The sequence below is a fragment of the Pristiophorus japonicus genome, chromosome 2 (genome assembly GCF_044704955.1).
Source record: "Pristiophorus japonicus isolate sPriJap1 chromosome 2, sPriJap1.hap1, whole genome shotgun sequence".
NCBI lineage: Eukaryota > Metazoa > Chordata > Chondrichthyes > Pristiophoridae > Pristiophorus > Pristiophorus japonicus.
The window spans coordinates 28,967,830-28,990,505 of record NC_091978.1 but is presented as its reverse complement, the minus strand read 5'-3'; the positions used below and the strand labels follow the sequence as shown (position 1 = coordinate 28,990,505).

The following is a 22,676-nucleotide window of genomic DNA, read 5'->3' as shown; positions in this document are numbered from 1 at the left end:
GGAGTCCGTGAACCGGCTTAAAAATTTGTTGCACTCCTTGTGCATGAATCCCAAAAAAAAAAGTTTGCAGGTGCAGCAGGTAATCAGGAAGGCGAATGGAATGTTGGCCTTCATTGCGAGAGGGATGGGGTACAAAAGCAGGGAGGTCCTGCTACAACTGTACAGGGTATTGGTGAGGCCGCACCTGGAGTACTGAGTACAGTTTTGGTCACCTTACTTAAGGAAGGATATACTAGCTTTGGAGGGAGTACAGAGACGATTCACTTGGCTGATTCCGGAGATGAGGGGGTTACCTTATGATGATAGATTAAGTAGACTGGGTCTTTACTCGTTGGAGTTCAGAATAATGAGGGGTGATCTTATAGAAACATTTAAAAATAATGAAAGGGATAGACAAGATAGAGGCAGAGAGATTGTTTCCACTGGTCGGGGAGACTAGAACTAGGGGGCACAGCCTCAAAATAGGGGGGAACCAATTTAAAAACAGAGTTGAGAAGGAATTTCTTCTCCCAGAGGGTTGTGAATGTGTGGAATTCTCTGCCCAGGGAAGCAGTTGAGGATAGCTCATTGAAATGTATTCAAATCACAGATAGATAGATTTTTAACCAATAAGGGAATTAAGGGTTCTGGGGAGCGGGCAGGTAATTGGAGCTGAGTCCACGGCCAGATCAGCCATGATCTTGTTGAATGGCGGAGCAGGCTCGAGGGGCTAGATGGTCTATTCCTGTTTCTAATTCTTATGTTCTTATGTTCTTATTATCGGGGGGACAATTCGTGGTGAATGTGTGTACCCCATGTACCTCTGTCTCTATCTGAGGCTCTGGTTCGTCATGATCCTCCGTGGATCTTTCCTCCTCTGCAACATGGTGGTTTGCAGGTTTAACAGGCTTTGCAGCTCGCCTGCATACTCGTTGGAGTTGTCCCATTATTCCACAGCCCTTGCAAACGTACTCTTTGAATCGGCATGAATGGAAACGATGATCACCCCCGCAGTGCCAACAAGGTGTTAATGGCCTTGCATTCAACACCCTTGATGGTGGACTCTGAGTCTTCTGAGGACATGCAGCTACAGCTATGTGTGACCTGCCCTGTACATTACATTTTGAAAACAACATCACTTTGTTCACATTACTTGTAGCAGCACTTGTGTGCTGAGAGATTTGCTTCGTATTGTCACTGGTGGCAATGAACGCCTGGGCTATCGCTATGGCCTTACTCAAGGTTGGGGTCTCTACAGTCAAAAGTTTGCGAAATATGGTTTCGTGGCCAATGCCAAGGACGAAAAAGTCTCTGAGCATGGGCTCCATATGTCCTTCAAATTCACAATGCAAGGCGACATAACTCACCACTTCCTGGCTTTCAGACCTTATGTGGGTGTAGAACCGGTACCTCGCCATCAGAACGCTTTCCTTCGGGTTCAAATGCTCTCGGACCAGTGTGCATAAATCGTCGTACCATTTCTCCGTGGGATTTCGCTGTAGTGAGCAGATTCTTCATGAGGCCATACGTTGGTGCCCCACAGACGGTGAGGAGGATTGCCCTTCGTTTGGCAGCGCTCTCTTCCCCATCTAGCTCGTTGGCCATGAAGTATTGGTCGAGTCGCTCCACAAAAGTTTTGCATTCATCTCCCTCCGAAAATTTCTCCAGGATGCCCACTGTTCTCTGCATCTTTGGGTTCGCTATCTGTATCTCATCGCCAATTGTTGTGTATGAAGAAAGAGTCAGACTGAACACTGTGAGCTCAAAGTAAAGTGTGATCTTAGTCTTTTATTGTAGGTCTCCAGTGTGCCTCTCCAACCTGTGAAGCCTCCTTAAATACCTGTGCTCCCAAGGTATTATGGGATTCCTTGGGATTCCAGGGGATGAGCCCTCTGGTGGCTGTACAGAGTAAGTACAAGTCCACATGTATAACAGACTTCATAGCTGTAAAGTGTTTTGGGACATCCTAAGGTCTTGCAAGGCGCTATATAAATGAACGTTTCTTTGTTTTCTTTCATTAATGGTTATTTTCAAGAATTAAAACCCTAGTTATCAGAAACCAATAAATCATAGATTAAAAGGTGAACGTAAGAACGTTACTTTATATTACTGACAGAATCTCCTTGTCTGCTTTCTCTCTGCCTTTTTTCTTTCTCGTAGTTGGATAGTGCGACTTCCCTCATCCAGGCCGCCAAGAATCTGATGAATGCAGTGGTTCTAACCGTGAAGGCGTCGTACGTGGCTTCCACCAAATACCAGAAGGTGTACGGCACGGCCGCCGTGAACTCTCCCGTGGTGTCCTGGAAGATGAAGGCCCCCGAGAAGAAACCCCTGGTGAAGAGGGAGAAGCCCGAAGAGTACCAGACCAGGGTGCGGAGGGGGTCTCAGAAGAAGCACATTTCCCCAGTGCAGGCCCTAAGTGAGTTCAAGGCAATGGACTCCTTCTAGAGCTGTGCCAACCTTGTCAGTAGCCCTTTGAGATGATCAGTGTCGCTGTACCAAATTTTAGCAAAGCAAAACGTCTTGATGCTCCGAAGATGCAAAAAATATATATAATTGACTGACTGCTAAATGAATTGGGACTGATTCGATGATGGAATGGGATTTGGATTTAAATTATAGATTAAAAAAAATATAAAATCCAGCATTGCTGTAGTTAAATAAGGAAATTAAATGTAGTGGAGCTAAAATGGCTGAACAGCTTCCTAACCTGATCAATCTTCTGTGTGTTGAGCTTCTCGGGCTGTAATATCTATGCTTGTATGTGACAAATAATAAAATACTGGACATTAAAAGCATAAAGCAGATGTGTTCCTTCTGTTTGGTGTAGTGTAAAGCACAACATGTAACTTCAATGGCCTTTTATTTATTTTGTAATGATACTACTAACTGACGGTGTTAGGATATTAGAATTGTGCTTTCAAGGAAAAAACTGAAACCTTATTTATTGTGTGGATGTTGGCGATAACTCCACGGCTGTGAAGCCTGGTGATTAATTGTACTGAGAACAGAAGTGGCAACTAATCGTACTTTAACTTTTAACGGTTCCGGAAGCAGGCTCAACAAGCAAACGCGTAGAGTAAATAGACTGTCGTTCTGCCGGCAGGGCGTTAATGGGACTTGTTTCACTGGGACAATGTGCTTGTGAAGTGACTCCTTGACGTTCCTGAGTGGCCCCCCCGCGTCACTCTCTGGCAGTGCTGTGATAGCCAGTAGGTAGTGAATGATGTGTTAGAGTGGAACTTGGCTGTGGACAACGTAGAATTTTGATTTGCCTGAACTGTAGATGACTAATCTGTCTTTGTATCCTCCCAAAAACTCAAATAAACTCTTCATCCAACCTCATCCAGTGTGCTTGCTGTGTTTTCCTTCTGTTGACAGCAATAGATTTATTGATGTTCTTCCTGTATTGGTATCGTTGCGGCCCGAATGGCTCAACTCAAATGGCAGTGCATTGCGTGCACCCAGTGTTTCTGGGTGACTCCTTTAGCATAGCCAGGTGCAGATGCAGGGTTGCCATGGAGCCATTCCTGGAGGTTTGATCACGTGACATTCTGACCACATGATGCTCGATCATCTGATGCCCGATCATATGACATCTGATCACATGACTTCTACAACTGTTAATTGGATTTATCTTATAAAGGTTGGGTCCCCTGCAGCAGTGAATTTTGGCTCATAGTCTTGTACCAGCAGCTGATTTGCATCAAGTTCCAAGAACCAGGAGGACACCTGTAAGCAGGCGAAGACGGGAAAGCGAGGGCTGGGAAGAGGAGAACGGAGGGCAATGGTAAGGGAAGAGGGGGAACCGAGGGCAGGGGAGAGAAGGAACCAAGGGTGAGGGTGAACCGAGGGCGGGGGAGAGGGGAGACCGAAGGCGGGGGAGAGGGGAGACCGAAGGCGGGGAAGAGGAGGGATCGAAAGCAGGGGAGAGCAGGGACCAAGGGCGGGGGAGAGGGGGGAGAGGGGGGAGACTGAGGGCAGGGGAGAGGGGGGAGACAGAGGGCGGGAGAGGGGAGAGACAGAGGGGGGAGACAGAGGGCGGGGGAGACAGAGGACGGGGGAGGTGGGGGAGACAGAGGGCGAGGGCGAGGGAGAGGGGAGAGGGGAGAGGGGAGACCGAAGGCGGGGGAGAGGGGGGGCCGAGGGCGGGGGAGCGAGGGAGGGTGGGTACCGAGGGCGGAGGTGAGGGGGGAGGGAGAGGGCGGGAGGAGAGGGGGGACCGAGGGCGGGGGAGAGGGGAGACCGAAGGCGGGGAAGAGGAGGGATCGAGAGCAGGGGAGAGGGGAGACCGAGGGCGGGGGAGAGGCGGGGACCGAGGGCGGGGGAGAGCGGGGACCGAGGGCGGGGACCGAGGGCGGGGGAGAGGGGGGAGACCGAGGACGGGGGGAAGAGGGGAGAGACCGAGGGCGGGGGAGCGAGCGAGGGAGGGTGGGTATCGAGGGCAGAGGAGAGGGGGGGGCGGAGGGAGAGGGCGGGAGGAGAGGGGGAATTGAGGGCGGGAGGAGAGGGGGGACCGAGGGCGGGGGAGAGTGGAGTCCGAGGGTGGGAGGAGAGGGGGGACCGAGGGTGGGAGGAGAGGGGGGACCGAGGGTGGGAGGAGAGGGGGGACCGAGGGTGGGAGGAGAGGGGGGACTGAGGCCGGGGGAGAGGGGGGACTGAGGCCGGGGGAGAGGGGGGACTGAGGCCGGGGGAGAGGGGGGACTGAGGCCGGGGGAGAGGGGGAACTGAGGCCGGGGGAGAGGGGGGACTGAGGCCAGGGGAGAGGGGGGACTGAGGCCGGGGGAGAGGGGGGACTGAAGCCTGGGGAGAGGGGGGACTGAGGCCGGGGGAGAGGGGGGTCTGAGGCCGGGGGAGAGGGGGGTCTGAGGCCGGGGGAGAGGGGAGACCGAGGGAGAGGGAGCGGGAGACTGAGGGCAGGGGAGAGGGCAGACCAAGGGCAGAGGTGAGGGGCGGACCGAGAGTGGGGAAACCGAAGGAGAAGGAACGATTTGCAGAGGGTAAACTAGAGATGGAAGGTGCTTTGGTTCCATCAGTAACTACTGGTAACGCACTGAAATTGCACTGATAACTAATAGTCAAGTGGGAACAAATTCTCTAATAATCTACAGTAATATAACTCACTGATAGTCTATATGTAACTGGTAGTAACAGGTGTAATGCCCCGATATCCTACTTTTAACCTGTAGTAATCCCGTAACCCGCTCATACCCTGAAACTATAACCAGAATCCCCCTGCACCGTACAAGATGTGCCCAGGCTCCCCAGTCAATGCCACGTCTAACAGGCCTCATCTCTCACCCAATCTCCTCGGACTCTGGTTCTGTGTGAAGGTGGTAACTCTGAACTGGGAGCCTCGTCAAAGACGATCTGTACTTGGACTTCACACGTCAAAACCGGGCAGCACAGACCGACCTGAACCAAAGCTAGAGATCACAGAACAGTAGGCTCAGTGTTTGGGGCACTTCTCACAGGGCACCTTGTCCTGAACACAGCTCAGTACCAACATTTCTAAACCACTCCCTGAGCTCGCAGTCAACAAAGGGAAGGTTTCATCGAATTATCGAACTCACAGCGCAGGAAGAGGCCTTCGTCCCCCCCTTGTTGCCGCTCTCTCCTGTAACTCCATCCCCCCAACCCCCCATCCCAAAAGATCTTTTTACTCCTTTTCAAATAGCTATCCCATTTCCTCTGAAATTAAATTTTAGTCTGTACCTCAATCGCCATATGGGGTGAGAGAGATATCCCACGGCCTAATAGACCTCAGTTCAAGAACCTGCACCCTTCTTTGTTTCTTTCAGTGAGAATCCTTTGATTTTCGTTCCCTAGTTCCTCATTCACTTACCAATGGAAATAATCTTTCACTTTGTTTACACACAGTAAAGTCCCCAGGTTTCACTTGCCCCTTTACTGACTGCTCCCCTCTCAGTGTCACTCCCACTTTCCCCTTTACTGACTGCCCATCTCAGTGCCACTCCCAATTGCCCCTTTACTGACTGCTCCCCTCTCAGTGTCACTCCCACTTTCCCCTTTACTGGCTGCCCATCTCAGTGCCACTCCCACTCACCATCTTGCTGCTGCTGTTCCTGGCTCTGTGAGAAATAATGAGTCCCACCACCCCCCCCATCCCATTTCCCCCCACAACTTGCTTGAGTCCCAATCTCCCGGCCACTAGTCCCCTTCTTTCACACGACTTCTCATTCCCTAATTCCTCATCTTTCCCCTCAAGCAATCATTCCCCATTCTTGCCCCCCACCCCCAATCTTTCACCCCCGGCCACTCTCAACCCCCGTTCTTAAAATCACAGAATTGTTACAGCACAAAAGGAGGCTATTCGGCCCATCGAATCCATGCTGGCTCTCTGCAAGAGCTCTTCAGCTAGTCCCACTCCCCGACCTTTTCCACATAGCCCTGCAATTTTTTTCCTTCAGGTACTTATCCAATTCCCTTTTGAAAGCCACGAAAGGGAATTGGATAAGTACCTGAAGGAAAAAAATTCCTCCGCCACTCTTTCAGGCAGTGCATTTCAGATCCTAACCACTTGCGCGTAAAAAAGTTTTTCCTCATGTTGCCTTTGGTTCTTTTGTTAATCACCTTAAATCTGTGTCCTCTGGTTCTCAACCCTTCCGCTAATGGGAACAGTTCCGTCTATCTACTCTGTCTTGACCCCTCATGATTTTGACATCATTCTCTATCTTTCCTCCGATCTCCAGTCTCCATCTCTCCCCCCGAGCTTCCATTCCACAATCTCTATCTCTCCCCCAGATCCCCATTCCCCAGTATTCCCCCAATCCCCAGATCCATTTCCCCAACCCAAGCCCCCGAGCTTCCATTCCCCAGTCTCTATCTCTCCCCCAGATCTCCATTCCCCAGTATTCCCTTGATGCCCCAGTCTCCTGCTCTAACCCACCCTTGAGCCGCCATTTCCAGATGCCACATGATTTCAGTCCTCTGATTTCAGAGCTCTTCTCAGTTCAGAGCCTTCCCGAATGGACAGCCGCCATTCCGAGCCTCCCGATTCACAGCTCTCAGCCCCCTGCCGACTACGCTCCACACGGTCGAGACTCTCTGTGGTAGGTGTCGGGTGATGCCACAGAATGGGGTGGGGGTTGCGGTGGGGAGGAGTGGTGATGGGCGCACTGCAGTGGGAAATTTTATATAGCTGATCTCCCGGACTGCTGAAGGTACAGCTTGTGGAGAGGTACACCGATTCTGGGAATCACCTGGTCCATTCATGGAGGGTGGGAACCCTACGCAGCAGATGTGGATAGATTTTTTAAAAAATTTGTTCATGGGATCAGGATGGCGCTGGAAGGCCTTGGAGGGCTAACCCAGGGGGCTGATGGTTCCCTTGGCTGGGGAGTCTAAAACCAGGTGTCACAGTCTCAGAATAAGGGGTCGGTCATTTCAGACTGAGATGAGGAGAAACTTACTCACTCAGAGGGTGGTGAATCTTTGGAATTATCTATTCCAAAAAGGCTGCAGAGGCTCAGTTGTTGAGTACATTCAAGACAGAGATGGATAGATTTTTGGATATTAAGGGAATCAAGGGATATGGAGATTGGGCGTGAAGGTGGAATTGAGGTAGAAGATCAGCCATGATCTCATTGAATGGCGAAGCAGGTTCGAGGGGCCGAATGACCGACTCCTGCTCCTATTTCTTATGTTCTTAGTTACTGCCCTTAGAGTTTGCTCATGCCGGGAGCAGGAATTTGCATTCAAGTGAAATTTAAAGGAATGGGGACAATTAAAGAGGAGCGTCAGTGTTATAGGTTTATATTAAGTATTCTTCTGGTTCTTTAACCATCCTTAAAAAAGGGGACAAGTCCGAATGCGGCAACTACAGAGGAATCTCCCTGCTATCATCCACTGGGAAAGTTGTCGCTCGAGTCCTCCTCAACCATCTTCTCCCTGTGGCCGACAAGCTCCTCCCGGAGTCATAGTGTGGATTTTGTCCCCTACGGGGCACAATGGACATGATCTTTGCAGCGCGACAGCTACAGGAAAAATGCAGGGAACAGCACCAGCCCTTGTACATGGCCATCTTCGACCTTACAAAGGCCTTTGACACTGTCAACCATTTCGGATGCCCCCAAAAGTCATCACCATCCTCCGCCTGCTCCACATGCAGGCTGTGATCCTTACCAACGGATCCATTACAGACCCAATCCACATCCGGACCGGGGTCTAACAGGGTTGCGTAATCGCCCAAACCCTCTTCTCAATCTTTCTCACTGCCATGCTCCACCTCCCAGTCAACAAGCTCCCCGCTGGAGTGGAACTCAATTACAGAACCAGTGGGAAGCTGTTCAACATTTGCCGTCTCCAGGCCAGGTCCAAGACCACCCCAACCTCTGTCGTCGAGCTACAGTACGCGGACGATGCCTGTGTCTGCGCACATTCAGAGGCTGAACTCCAGGACATAGTCGACGTATTTACCAAGGTGTACGATAGTATGGGCCTTACGCTAAACATCCGTAAGACAAAGGTCCTCCACCAGCCTGTCCTTGCCGCACAGCACTGCCCCCCAGTCATCAAGATCCACGGCGTGGCCCTGGACAACGTGGACCATTTCCCATACCTCGGGAGCCTTTTATCAACAAAAGCAGACATTGATGAGGAGATTCAACACCGCCTCCAGTGTGCCAGCGCAGCTTTCGGCCATCTGAGGAAAAGGGTGTTCGAAGACCAGGCCCTGAAATCTACCACCAAGCTCATGCTCTACAAGGCTGTAGTAATACCCACCCTCCTGTATGGCTCAGAGGCAAGGACCATGTGCAGTAGACACCTCAATTCACTGGAGAAATACCACTAACGATGCCTCCGCAAGATCCTACAAATCCCCTGGGAGGACAGACACACCAACATTAGTGTCCTCGACCAGACCATTGAAGCACTGAGCACACTTGATCAGCTCTGCTGGGCAGGCCACATTGTTCGCATGCTAGACACGAGACTCCCAAAGCAAGTGCTCTACTCGGAACTCCTTCATGGCAAACGAGCCAAAGGTGGGCAGCGGAAACTTTACAAGGACACCCTCAAAGCCTCCCTGATAAAGTGCAACATCCCCACCGATGCCTGGGAGTCCCTGTTCCAAGACTGGCAGTGCATCCGAGAGAACGCTGAGCACCTCGAGTCTCATCGCCGAGAGCATGCAGAAAACAAGCGCGGCAGCGGAAGGAACGCCCGGCAATCCAGTCCCACCCACCCTTACCCTCAACGACTATCTGTCCCACCTGTGGCAGGGGCTGTCTTATTGCACTGTTCAGCCACCTAAGGACTCATTCTAAGAGTGGAAGCAAGCCTTCTTTGATTCCGAGGGACTGCTTATGATGATGATATTAGGTATTCTCCTGGTTCACCGCCAGTGGCTATTCTATTATGTGGCCGCTGCTTCTCCTATAATCTGGAGAGCACATTTATTGCCCAATATTTCATGAACCAATAGCATAGCCCAACAATTGTAACAATACAATCCCCTGTTGGGTGTACTGAACTCTGTAATCTCACATATGCATTCTCCTAAAGTGGATTGAGAAGCACTTTAATCAGATGAGGCCTGTTGCAAACCAGCAAACTGATTTCTTTTGCATCTAATACACGAATGAACAGTCTTTTAGTGAAATGCCTCCGCTCCCTGTATCTCGAATTGGCTCACCGAGCTGCAAAATCAAAGTTACCACATTGTCTGTTTAGCTCAGCCCCCTGCTTGGCACAGTGAATGAAAACCATTCTAGCAGAAAGGGTGAAAACAGCTCTGGGATGTGCTGGGTGACTCCACATTCTCTCAGCTGATTTGCTATGCAACAATTTTGACAAGCTGCTCAATCCAATATTTCAATAATCTTGCTAATCACATCCTGGATGCTTGTGTGTCTCCAGGAGATAACCCTTTGTGGACAGAATCTAATTTCACAGCAACATCATAATATAAATTAAACCAAAATCCCCTCCAAGCCAAGTTTAAAAAAAAAATCCCACAATGTTACAGTTGCAATATGACAAAAAATTCTGTAAGCCTTTGCAGGGCCTTAACGGGTATCTCAATGCTTTGGGTGTCTCTGCCAAAGCTGAGGGGGCAGACTACTAAAAAATGAAGGGTAAGTAAACCCAAGATCAAGCATAAGTCTTCAGGAACCTGAGCCCCAGTTTGCTGGCTACTAAAGGAGCCATGGTGCTGTACAAGTTGGCTGCATCTTCGGTACCTCTCCATGACAACAGAGCACAGCACAGATTTAGCAGTATGTCTGCAAGTAGGCGGGGTCAAATGTCACACAGAAGCTTACATAAGAACATAAGAAATAGGAGCAGGAGTAGGCCATACGGCCCCTCGAGCCTGCTCCGCCATTCAATAAGATCATGGCTGATCTGATCATGGACTCAGCTCCACTTCGCCGCCTGCTCCCCGTAAATCCGTTTTTTAAACATAGAAACATAGAAAATAGGTGCAGGAGTAGGCCATTCCTCCCTTCTAGCCTGCACCACCATTCAATGAGTTCATGGCTGAACATGCAACTTCAGTACCCCCTTCCTGCTTTCTCGCCATACCCCTTGATCCCCCTAGTAGTAGGGACTTCATCTAACTCCCTTTTGAATATATTTAGTGAATTGGCCTCAACTACTTTCTGTGGTAGAGAATTCCACAGGTTCACCACTCTCTGGGTGAAGAAGTTTCTCCTCATCTCAGTCCTAAATGGCTTACCCCTTATCCTTAGACTGTGACCCCTGGTTCTGGACTTCCCCAACATTGGGAACATTCTTCCTGCATCTAACCTGTCTAAAACCGTCAGAATTTTAAACGTTTCTATGAGGTCCCCTCTCATTCTTCTGAACTCCAGTGAATACAAGCCCAGTTGATCCAGTCTTTCTTGATAGGTCAGTCCCACCATCCCGAGAATCAGTCTGGTGAATCTTCGCTGCACTCCCTCAATCGCAAGAATGTCCTTCCTCAAGTTAGGAGACCAAAACTGTACACAATACTCCAGGTGTGGCCTCACCAAGGCCCTGTACAACTGTAGCAACACCTCCCTGCCCCTGTACTCAAATCCCCTCGCTATGAAGGCCAACATGCCATTTGCTTTCTTAACCACCTGCTGTACCTGCATGCCAACCTTCAATGACTGATGTATCATGACACCCAGGTCTCGTTGCACCTCCACTTTTCCTAATCTGTCACCATTCAGATAATAGTCTGTCTCTCTGTTTTTACCACCAAAGTGGATAACCTTATCATTCCCTTATCGTTCAAGAAACTGTCTATTTCTGTCTTAAATTTATTTAATGTCCCAGCGAATTCCACAGATTCACAGCCCTCTGAGAGAAGAAATTTCTCCTCATCTCTGTTTTAAATGGTCGGCCCATTATTCTAAGATCATGCCCTCTAGTTCGAGTCTCCCCCATCAGTGGAAACATCCTCTCTGCATCCACCTTGTCAAGCCCCCTCATTATTTTATACGTTTCGATAAGATCACCTCTCATTCTTCTGATTTGCAATGTGTAGGGGCCCAACCTACACAACCTTTCCTCATAAATCAACCCCCTCATCACCAGAATCAACCTAGTGAACCTTTTCTGAACTGCCTCCAAAGCAAGCAGATCCTTTCGTAAATATGGAAACCAAAACTGCACGCAATATTCCAGGTGTGGCCTCACCAATACGTTATATAACTGTAGCAAAACTTCCCTGCTTTTATACTCCATCCCCTTTGCAATAAAGGCCAAGATTCCATTGGCCTTCCTGATCACTTGCTGTACCTGCATACTAACCTTTTGTGTTTCATGCACAAGTACCCCTAGGTCCCGCTGTACTGCAGCACTTTGCAATCTTTCTCCATTTAAATAATAACTTGCTCTTTGATTTTTTTTCTGCCAAAGTGCATGACCTCACACCTTCCAACATTATACTCCACTTGCCAAATTTTTGCCCACTCACTTAACCTGTCCATGTCCTTTTGCAGCTTTTTTTTATATCCTCCTCAAACATTGCTTTTCCTCCCATCTTTGTATCATCAGCAAACTTGGCTACATTACACTCAGTCCCTTCTTCCAAGTCGTTAATGTAGATTGTAAATAGTTGGGGTCCCAGCACTGATCCCTGAGGCACCCCACTCATTACTAATTGCCAACCAGAGAATGAACCATTTATCCTGACTCTGTTTTCTGTTTGTTAGCCAATCTTCTATCCATGCTAATATATTATGCCCAATCCCATGAACTTTTATCTTGTGCAGTAACCTTTTGTGTGGCACCTTGTCAAATGCCTTCTGGAAATCCAAATACACCACATTCCCTGGTTCCCCTTTATCCACCTTGTTTGTTACATTCTCAACTAATTCCAGCAAATTTGTCAAACATGACTTCCCCTTCATAAGTCCATGCTGACTCTGCCTGACCAAATTTTGCTTTTCCAAATGTCCTGTTACTACTTCTTTAATAATGGACTCCAATATTTTCCAACGACAGATGTTAGGCTAACTGGTCTATACTTTCCTGCTTTTTGTCTTCCTCCTTTTCTGTATAGGGGTGTTACATTTGCAGTTTTCCAATCTGCTGGGACCGCCCCAGAATCCAGGGAATTTTGGTAAATTACAACCAATACATCCACAATCCCTGCCACTACTTCTCTTAAGTACCTAGGATGCAAGCCATCAGGTCCAGGGGATTTATCTGCCTTTAGTCCCATTATCATACTGAATACCACCTCCTTAGTGATTGTGATTGTGTTAAGTTCCTCTCCCCTGCATAGACCCTTGACTATCCACTGTTGGAATATTGTTAGTGTCCTCCACTGTAAAAACTGATACAAAATACTTGTTTAGAGTTTCTGCCATCTCCATGTTCCCCATTCCTAATTCCCCGATCTCGTCCTCTACGGGACCAACATTTACTTTAGCCATTCTTTTTTTTTATATATCTATAGAAACTCTTGCTATCTGTTTTGATATTTTGTGCTAGTTTACTTTCATAGTCTATTTTCCCTTTCTTAATCATTTTTTTAGTCATTCTTTGCTGGCTTTTAAAAGCTTCCCAATATTCTGTCCTCCCACTAGTTTTGGCCACTATGGATGCCCTTGTTTTTAATTGGATATTGTCCTTTATTTCTTCAGTTAGCCACGGCTGGCTCTTTTTCCTCTTGCACCCTTTCCTCCTCACTGGAATATATTTTTCTTGAGAGTTGTGAAATATTTCTCTGACACTTACCGTTATTGTCACCAGATAGACCGCATCATAGCTGCAGATGTCCTTGTGGGAGATAAGAAACATAAGAAATAGGAGCAGGAGTAGGTCATTGGGCCCCTTGAGCCTACTCTGCCATTCAATAAGATCATGGCTGATCTGATCATGGACTCGGCTACACTTCCCTGCCCGCTCCCCATAACCCCTTATTCCCTTATCGGTTAAGAAACTGTCTATTTCCGCATTAAATATATTCAATGACCCAGCCTCCACGGCTCTCTGGGGCAGAGAATTCCATAGATTTACAACCCTTTGAGAGAAAAAATTTCTCCTCATCTCGGTATTAAATGGGCGGCCCCTTATTCTGAGACTATGTCCCCGAGTTTTTGTTTCCCCTATGTGTGGAAATATCCTCTCTGCATCCATTTTGTCTAATCCCGTCATTATCTTATATGTTTCAATGAGATCATCTCTCATTCTTCTGAACTCCAATGTGTATAGGCCCAACCTACTCAACTTTTCCTCATAAGTGAACCTCCTCATCTCCGGAATCAACCTAGTGAACCTTCTCTGAACAGTCTCCAATGCAAGTATATCCTTCCTTAAATATGGAGACCAAAACTGTATGCAGCCCTCTTGGTGTGGCCTTATCAATACCCTGTAATAGCAGGACTTCTCTGCTTTTATACTCTATCCCTTGCAGTAAAGGCCAACATTCCATTTGCCTTCCTGATTACTTGCTGTATCTGCATACTAACTTTTTGTGTTTCATGCACAAGGACCCTTAAGTCGCTCTGTACTGCAGCACCTTGCAATTTTGCTCCATTTAAATTATAATTTGCTTTTCTATTATTTCTGCCAAAGTGGATAACTTCACATTTTCCCACATTATACCTCATCTGCCAAATTTTTGCCCACTCACTTAGCCTGTCTACATCCCTTTGCAAATTCTTTGTGTCCTCCTCACAATTTGCTTTCCCATCCATCTTTGTATCATCAGCAAATTTGGCTACATTACACTCGGTTCCTTCATCCAAGTCATTAATATAGATTGTAAATAGTTGAGGGCCCAGCACCGATCCCTGCGGCACCCCACTAGTTACTGTTTGCCAACCAGAAAATGACCCATTTATCACATTAAAACATAAGAAATAGGAGCAGGAGTAGACCATGCAGCCTCTTGAACCTGCTCCGCCATTTAATACGTTCATGGCTGATCTGATCATGGACTCAGGTCCACTTCCCTGCCCGCTCCCCATAACCCCTTATTTCTTTATCGGTTAAGAAACTATCTCTCTCTGTCTTAAATTTATTCAATGACCCAGCTTCCACAGCTCTCTGAGGCAGCGAATTCCACAGATTTACAACCCTATGAGGGAAGAAATTCCTCCTCATCTCATTTAAATGGGCGGCCCCTTATTCTAAGATTATACCCCCTAGTTCTAATCTCCCCGATCAGTGGAAACATCCTCTCTCTATCCACCTTGTCAAGCCCCCTCATAATCTTATACATTTCGATAAGATCACCTCTCATTCTTCTGAATTCCAATGAATATAGGCCCAACCTACTCAACCTTTCCTCATAAGTGAACCCCCTCATCTCCGGAAATAACCTAGTGAACCTTCTCTGAACTGCCTGCAAAGCAAGTATATCCTTTTTTAAATATAGAAGCCAAAACTGAACGCAGTATTCCAGATGTGGCCTCACCAATACCCTGTTTAACTGTAGCAAGACTTCTCTGCTTTTATACTCCATCCCCTTTGCAATAAAGGCCAAGGTTCCATTGGCCTTCCTGATCACTTGCTGTACCTGCATACTATCCTTTTGTGTTTCATGCACCAGTACGCCCAGGTCCTGCTGTACTGCAGCAATTTGCAATTTTTTTCCATTTAAATAATAACTTGCTCTTCGATTTTTTTTTTCTGCCAAAGTGCATAATCTCACATTTTCCAACATTACACTCCATCAGACAAATTTTTGCCCATTCACTTAGCCTTTTGAAGGTTTTTTGTGTCCTCCTCGCACATTGCTTTTCTTTCCACCTTTGTATTGACAGCAAACTTGGCTATGTTACACTCAGTCCCTTCATCCAAGTCGTTAATATAGATTGTAAATAGTTGGGGTCCCAGCACTGATTATGACTCTCTGTTTTCTATTCGTTAATCAATCTACTATCCATGCTAATACATGCACACTTGATCCACTATCCATGCACACTTGATCAGTTCCACTGGGCAGGCCACATTGTCTGCATGCCAGACACTAGACTCCCAAAGCAAGCGCTTTACTTGGAACTGCTTCTGGGGGGAGCTGCGACCTGTACAAACCAGATGGATTGCACCTCAAATGAGCCAATGGTGGGCAGAGAAAACATTAGCAGGACACTCTGATAAAGTGCTACATCCCCATTGACACGTGGGAGTCCCTGGCCAAAGATCGCCCTAAGTGGAGGAAGTGCATCCGGGAGGGCGCTGAGCATCTTGAGTCTCATTGCTGAGAGCATGCAGAAATCCAGAGTGTGCAGCAAACCTCTCCCACTCTCCCTTACCCTCGACGACTATCTATCCCACTTGTGACAGGGACTGTGGTTCTCAATCAACTGAGAGCTTTGACTTGACATTTGAAGCTATCAACTCTTCAGCTGAAACAATGGGAAATGACCACCAACCTTTTCCGCAATCACCTGATGCTTCACATGACAGAGGGCATCAGTAGCTGACCACATTGCTGCCCGGGAGGTCAGGGATGACTTCTTCGTGGCTGGAGAAGAACTTGGAGTGGGAGGGGCACAATCAGTTATCATGGTCCATGTAGGAACCAAGACATAGGGAGAACTAAGAATGAGGTTCTGCTGATGGAGTTTGAGGAACTAAGGTCTAAATTAATAAGCAGAACCGCAAGGGTAATAATCTCTGGATTACTATCTGATCCACGTGCATTTTGGTACAGGTCGGCGAGTGGGTAAAGCCTTGAGGTCGGCGAGTCAGTAAGACCCTGAGGTCAGCGAGTCAGTAAGGCCCTGAGGTCAGCGAGTCAGTAAGGCCCTGAGGTCAGCGAGTCAGTAAGGCCCTGAGGTCAGCGAGTCAGTAAGGCCCTGAGGTCAGCGAGTCAGTAAGGCCCTGAGGTCAGCGAGTCAGTAAGGCCCTGAGGTCAGCGAGTCAGTAAGGCCCTGAGGTCAGCGAGTCAGTAAGGCCCTGAGGTGAGCGAGTCAGTAGGGCCCTGAGGTCAGCGAGTCAGTAGGGCCCTGAGGTCAGCGAGTCAGTAGGGCCCTGAGGTCGGCGAGTCAGTAGGGCCCTGAGGTCGGCGAGTCAGTGAGTCGGGAAGTTGGCGAATAGGTAGGCCCCGTGAGGCCGGTGAGTCGGTAGGCCCGTGAGGTCGGCGAGTCGGTAGGGCCCTGTGAGGTTGGTGAGTCAGGAGTTCGGAAACCGGGAGTTTGGAGGCCTCTGAGGTCGGTGAGGTGAGTTGGTAAGTAGCTCTCTCTTCTCTATTTCTTTTAGGTTGGGACTTCGGAGGCCGAGAGGTCGGGAGGCCACAGAGGTCGGTGAGTTCGGGAGGCCACTGAGGTCAATGAGGTGAGTTGGTAAGTAGCTCTCTTTTCTCTATTTTTTTTAAGTAGATTTTAAACTAGATAAGGCTAACTAGAGGGATGGCAGTGCAGCTCAGTCCCGTGGAGTGCACATCCTGTGGCATGTGGGAATTCCTGGACGCTTCGCGCAGCCTAGACAACCATGTGTGCAGGAGGTGTCTCCAGCTTCCTGCTTGAGCTCTGCGTTTCAGAGTCAATAAAGTGCATCCACGAGGCTGAGAACTATGTGGATAGCACATTTCAGGAGGTGGTCACCCTGCAGCTTAAAGGCGTAGAGGTAGAGGAGAAGTGGGTGACGACCAGACCTAGTAAATGTGCTAGGCAGGTAGCGCAGGAGTCCCCCCATGAGACCATCCCGCTTTCAAACCAATATTCACTTCTGAGTGTCGGTAAGGGTGATGGTGCCTCTGGGGAGTGCAGCCAGAGCCAAGTCCAAGGCACCACGGCTGGCTCAGCTGCACAGGGGGGAGGGACGAAGAACAAAAGAGCCCTAGTGACGGGGGATTCTATAGTTAGGGGAACAGACAGGCATTTCTACGGCCATAGACGTGACTCCCGAATGGTTTTGTGCCGCCCTGGTGCCAGGGTCAAGGATGTCACAGAGCGGATGCAGGGCATCACGGGGGGGAGGGTAAACAGCTAGAGATTGTGGTCCCTATCGGGGCCAACGACAGAGGTAAAATAAGGGATGAGGTCCGACAGGAAGAATTCAGGGAGCGAGGAAAAAAATTGAAGGGTAGGACTTCAAAGGTAGTAATCTCCGGGTTAGAAACATAGAAGCATAGAAAATAGGTGCAGGAGTAGGCCATTCGGCCCTTCGAGCCTGCACCACCATTCAATAAGATCATGGCTGATCATTCCCGAAGTACCCCTTTCCTGCTTTCTCTCCATATCCCTTGATCCCTTTAGCCAGAAGGACCATATCGAACTCCCTCTTGAATATATCAATTGTCCCCTGGTCCTGATGAAATGCATCCCAGGGTATTAAAAGAGATGGCGGAAGTTATAGCAGATGCATTTGTTATAATCCACCAAAATTCTCTGTACTCTGGGGAGGTACCAGCGGATTGGAAAGCAGCTAATGTAACGCCTCTGTTTAAAAAAGGGGGCAGACAAAAGGCAGGTAACTATAGGCCGGTTAGTTTAACATCTGTAGTGGGGAAAATGCTTGAAACTATCATTAAGGAAGAAATAGCGGGACATCTAGATAGGAATAGCAGACGCAACATGGATTCATGAAGGAGAAATCATGTTAAACTAATTTACTGGAATTCTTTGAGGATATAATGAGCATGGTGGCTAGAGGTGTACCGATGGATGTGGTGTATTTAGATTTCCAAAAGGCATTCGATAAGGTGCCACACAAAAGGTTACTGCAGAAGATAAAGGTTTGCGGAGTCAAAGGAAATGTATTAGCATGGATCGAGAATTGGTTGGCTAACAGAAAGCAGAGAGTCGGGATAAATGGGCGGTAGCCAATGTAACCCCACTTTTTAAAAAAGGAGGGAGAGAGAAAACAGGGAATTATAGACCGGTCAGCCTGACATCGGTAGTGGGTAAAATGATGGAATCAATTATTAAGGATGTCATAGCAGTGCATTTGGAAAGAGGTGACATGATAGGTCCAAGTCAGCATGGATTTGTGAAAGGGAAATCATGCTTGACAAATCTTCTGGAATTTTTTGAGGATGTTTCCAGTAGAGTGGACAAAGGAGAACCAGTTGATGTGGTATATTTGGACTTTCAGAAGGCTTTCGACAAGGTCCCACACAAGAGATTGATGTGCAAAGTTAGAGCACATGGGATTGGGGGTAGTGTACTGACATGGATTGAGAACTGGTTGTCAGACAGGAAGCAAAGAGTAGGAGTAAATGGGTACTTTTCAGAATGGCAGGCAGTGACTAGTGGGGTACCGCAAGGTTCTGTGCTGGGGCCCCAGCTGTTTACACTGTACATTAATGATTTAGATGAGGGGATTAAATGTAGTATCTCCAAATTTGCGGATGACACTAAATTGGGTGGCAGTGTGAGCTGCGAGGAGGATGCTGTGAGGCTGCAGAGCGACTTGGATAGGTTAGGTGAGTGGGCAAATGCATGGCAGATGAAGTATAATGTGGATAAATGTGAGGTTATCCACTTTGGTGGTAAAAACAGAGAGACAGACTATTATCTGAATGGTGACAGATTAGGAAAAGGGGAGGTGCAAAGAGACCTGGGTGTCATGGTACATCAGTCATTGAAGGTTGGCATGCAGGTGCAGCAGGCGGTTAAGAAAGCAAATGGCATGTTGGCCTTCATAGCAAGGGGATTTGAGTACAGGAGCAGGGAGGTGTTGCTACAGTTGTACAGGGCATTGGTGAGGCCACACCTGGAGTATTGTGTACAGTTTTGGTCTCCTAACCTGAGGAAGGACATTCTTGCTATTGAGGGAGTGCAGCGAAGGTTCACCAGACTGATTCCCGGGATGGTGGGACTGACCTATCAAGAAAGACTGGATCAACTGGGCTTGTATTCACTGGAGTTCAGAAGAATGAGAAGGGACCTCATAGAAACATTTAAAATTCTGACGGGGTTAGACAGGTTAGATGCAGGAAGAATGTTCCCAATGTTGGGGAAGTCCAGAACCAGAGGTCACAGTCTAAGGATAAGGGGGAAGCCATTTAGGACCGAGATGCGGAGGAACTTCTTCACCCAGAGAGTGGTGAACCTGTGGAATTCTCTACCACAGAAAGTTGTTGAGGCCAATTCACGAAATATATTCAAAAAGGAGTTAGATGAGGTCCTTACTACTAGGGGGATCAAGGGGTATGGCGAGAAAGCAGGAATGGGGTACTGAAGTTGAATGTTCAGCCATGAACTCATTGAATGGCGGTGCAGGCTAGAAGGGCCGAATGGCCTACTCCTGCACCTATTTTCTATGTTTCTATGTTTCTATGTTTTCGGGTTGGAAATCGGTGGTTAGTGGTGTGCCACAGGGATCGGTGCTGGGACCACAACTGTTTACAATATACATAGCGACCTGGAAGAGGGGACAGAGTGTAGTGTAACAAAATTTGCAGATGACACAAAGATTAGTGGGAAAGCGGGTTGTGCAGAGGACACAGAGAGGCTGCAAAGAGAATTAGATAGAAAATTAGAGCGGCAGTTGGCGAGAGGTGGGAGCAGCATCGGAGCGGCCTATAAAAGGCCCAGCGGGAGCTCGAGAGTCAGCGGCAGTTGGCGAGAGGTGGGAGCAGCATCGGAGCGGCCTATAAAAGGCCCAGCGGGAGCTCGAGAGTCAGCGGCAGTTGGCGAGAGGTGGGAGGAGTGTCGGAGCGGCCTATAAAAGGCCCAGCGGGAGCTCGAGAGTCAGCGGCAGTTGGGGAGAGGTGGGAGCAGTGTCGGAGCAGCCTATAAAAGGTGTTCCGGTGCAGCTACAGTGGGAGAGAAAGCAAAAAAGAAGTCGAAAGGAATCAAAAGGTGACGTCACAACCAATGGGGTAAGTGATTGGCTGGTGATTGGTGAGTAGCTTTTCTTTTTATTTTTATATCAGTAAGTAAACTGTAACATTGTTATTACCAATTTAAGGGTATCTAAGGGTTAAGGCATGGCAGGAGAGCTCGGTCACGTGATATGCTCCTCCTGTGCCATGTGGGAACTTAGGGACGCTTCCGGTGTCCCTGACGACTACGTGTGTAAGAAGTGTATCCGCCTCCATCTCCTGATGAACCGCGTTGCGGAATTGGAGCTGAGGGTGGATTCACTCTGGAGCATCCACGATGCTGAGAATGACATAAGTGGCACGTGTAGTGAGTTGGTCTTACCGCATGAGAAGGATCCACAGCCAGCTAGGGAATGGAAGACCAGCAGGAAGAGTAGTGCAAAGAAGGTAGTGCAGGGGTCCCATCTGGTCATCCCCCTGCAAAACAGATACACTGTTTTGAGTGCTGTTGAGGGAGATGACTCATTAGGGGAGAGCAACAGCAGCCAAGTTCATGGCACTGTGGCTGGCTCTGTTGTACAGGAGGGCATAAAAAAGAGTGGGAGAGCGATAGTGATAGGGGATTCAATCATAAGAGGAATAGATAGGCGTTTCTGCGGCCGCAATCAAGACTCCAGGATGGTATGTTGCCTCCCTGGTGCAAGGGTCAAGGATGTCTCCGAGCAAGTGCAGGACATTCTGAAAAGGGAGGGAGAACAGCCAGTTGTCGTAGTGCACATTGGTACCAACGACATAGGTAAAAAAAGGGATAAGGTCCTACGAGACGAATTTAAGGAGATAGGAGTTAAATTAAAAAGTAGGACCTCAAAAGTAGTAATCTCTGGGTTGCTACCAGTGCCACGTGCTAGTCAGAGTAGGAATCGCAGGATAGCACAGATGAATACGTGGCTTGAGCAGTGGTGCAGCAGGGAGGGATTCAAATTCGTGGGGCATTGGAACAGGTTCTGGGGGAGGTGGGACCAGTACAAACTGGACGGTCTGCACTTGGGCAGGAACGGAACCAATGTCCTAGGGGGAGTGTTTGCTAGTGCTGTTGGTGAGGAGTTAAACTAATATGGCAGGGGGATGGGAACCAATACAGGGAGACAGAGGGAAACAAAAAGGAGACAAAAACAAAAGACAGAAAAGAGATGAGTAAAAGTGGAGGGCAGAGAAACCAAAGGCAAGAAACAAAAAGGGCCACTGAATATAAAAGGGCTGCAGGAGGGGTAAAAACTAAAAATCATGGTTTAAAAACTAGGATGAAAACACTCTAGCTAAATGCACGCAGCATTAGAAATAAAGTAAATGAGTTGACGGCACAAATCATTACAAATGGGTATGATTTGGTGGCCATTACAGAAACATGGTTGCAAGGTGGCCAAGACTGGGAATTAAACATACAGGGGTATCTGACGATTCAGAAAGATAGGCAAGAAGGGAAAGGAGGTGGGGTAGCTCTGTTAATAAAGGATGATATCAGGGCAGTTGTGAGGGATGATATTGGCTCCAATGAACAAAATGTTGAATCATTGTGGGTGGAGATTAGAGATAGTAAGGGGAAAAAGTCACTGGTCGGTGTAGTTTATAGGCCCCCAAAAAATAACTTCATGGTGGGGCAGGCAATAATCAAGTGAATAATGGAGGCATGTGAAAAAGTAACGGCAGTAGTTATGGGGGATTTTAACCTACATATCGATTGGTCAAATCAAATCGCAGGGGGTAGCCTGGAGGAGGAATGCATACGGGATTGTTTCTTAGAACAGTATGTAACAGAGCCTACAAGGGAGCAAGCCATTTTGGATCTGGTCCTGTGTAACGAGACAGGAACAATAAACGATCTCTTCGTAAAAGATCCTCTCGGAATGAGTGATCACAATATGGTTGAATTTGTAATACAGATTGAGGATGAGGAAGTTGTGTCAGAAACGAGCGTAATATGCTTAAACAAAGGGGACAACAGTGGGATGAGGGCAGAGTTGGCTAAATTAGACTGGAAACAAGGACTAAACGGTGGCACAATTGAGGAACAGTGGAGGACTTTTAAGGAGCTCTTTCATAATGCGCAACAAAATTATATTCCAGTGAAAAAGAAGGGCGGCAAGAGAAGAGATAACCAGCCGTGGATAACCAAGGAAATAAAGGAAAGTATCAAATCAAAGACCAATGCGTATAAGATGGCCAAGGTTAGTGGGAAACTAGAGGATTGGGAAAATTTTAAGCAACAGCAAAGAATGACGAAAAATGCAATAAAGAAAGGGAAGATAGATTACGAAGGTAAACTTGCGCAAAACATAAAAACAGATAGTAAAAGCTTTTACAGATATATAAAACGGAAAAGAGTGACTAAAGTAAATGTTGGTCCCTTAGAAGATGAAAAGGGGGATTTAATAATGGGAAATGTGGAAATGGCTGAGACCTGAAACAATTATTTTGCTTCCGTCTTCACAGTGGAAGACACAAAAACCATGCC

At 47.9% G+C, this 22,676-nt stretch overlaps 1 protein-coding gene across 4 annotated transcripts in view; it reads left to right on the top strand.

Annotated features, from left to right (window-relative positions):
- The window catches only part of ctnna2 (catenin (cadherin-associated protein), alpha 2), a 1,881,920-nt gene extending 1,878,596 nt beyond the window's left edge, over positions 1-3,324 (top strand). For all 4 annotated transcript variants that reach the window (XM_070866818.1, XM_070866819.1, XM_070866821.1 and 1 more), the window contains one exon: positions 2,140-3,324. In XM_070866818.1, the coding sequence (XP_070722919.1) occupies positions 2,140-2,427 (288 nt within the window). In that variant the 3' untranslated portion in view covers positions 2,428-3,324. The remainder of the gene's footprint in view (positions 1-2,139) is intronic.
- The last annotated feature ends 19,352 nt before the right edge of the window (positions 3,325-22,676 follow it).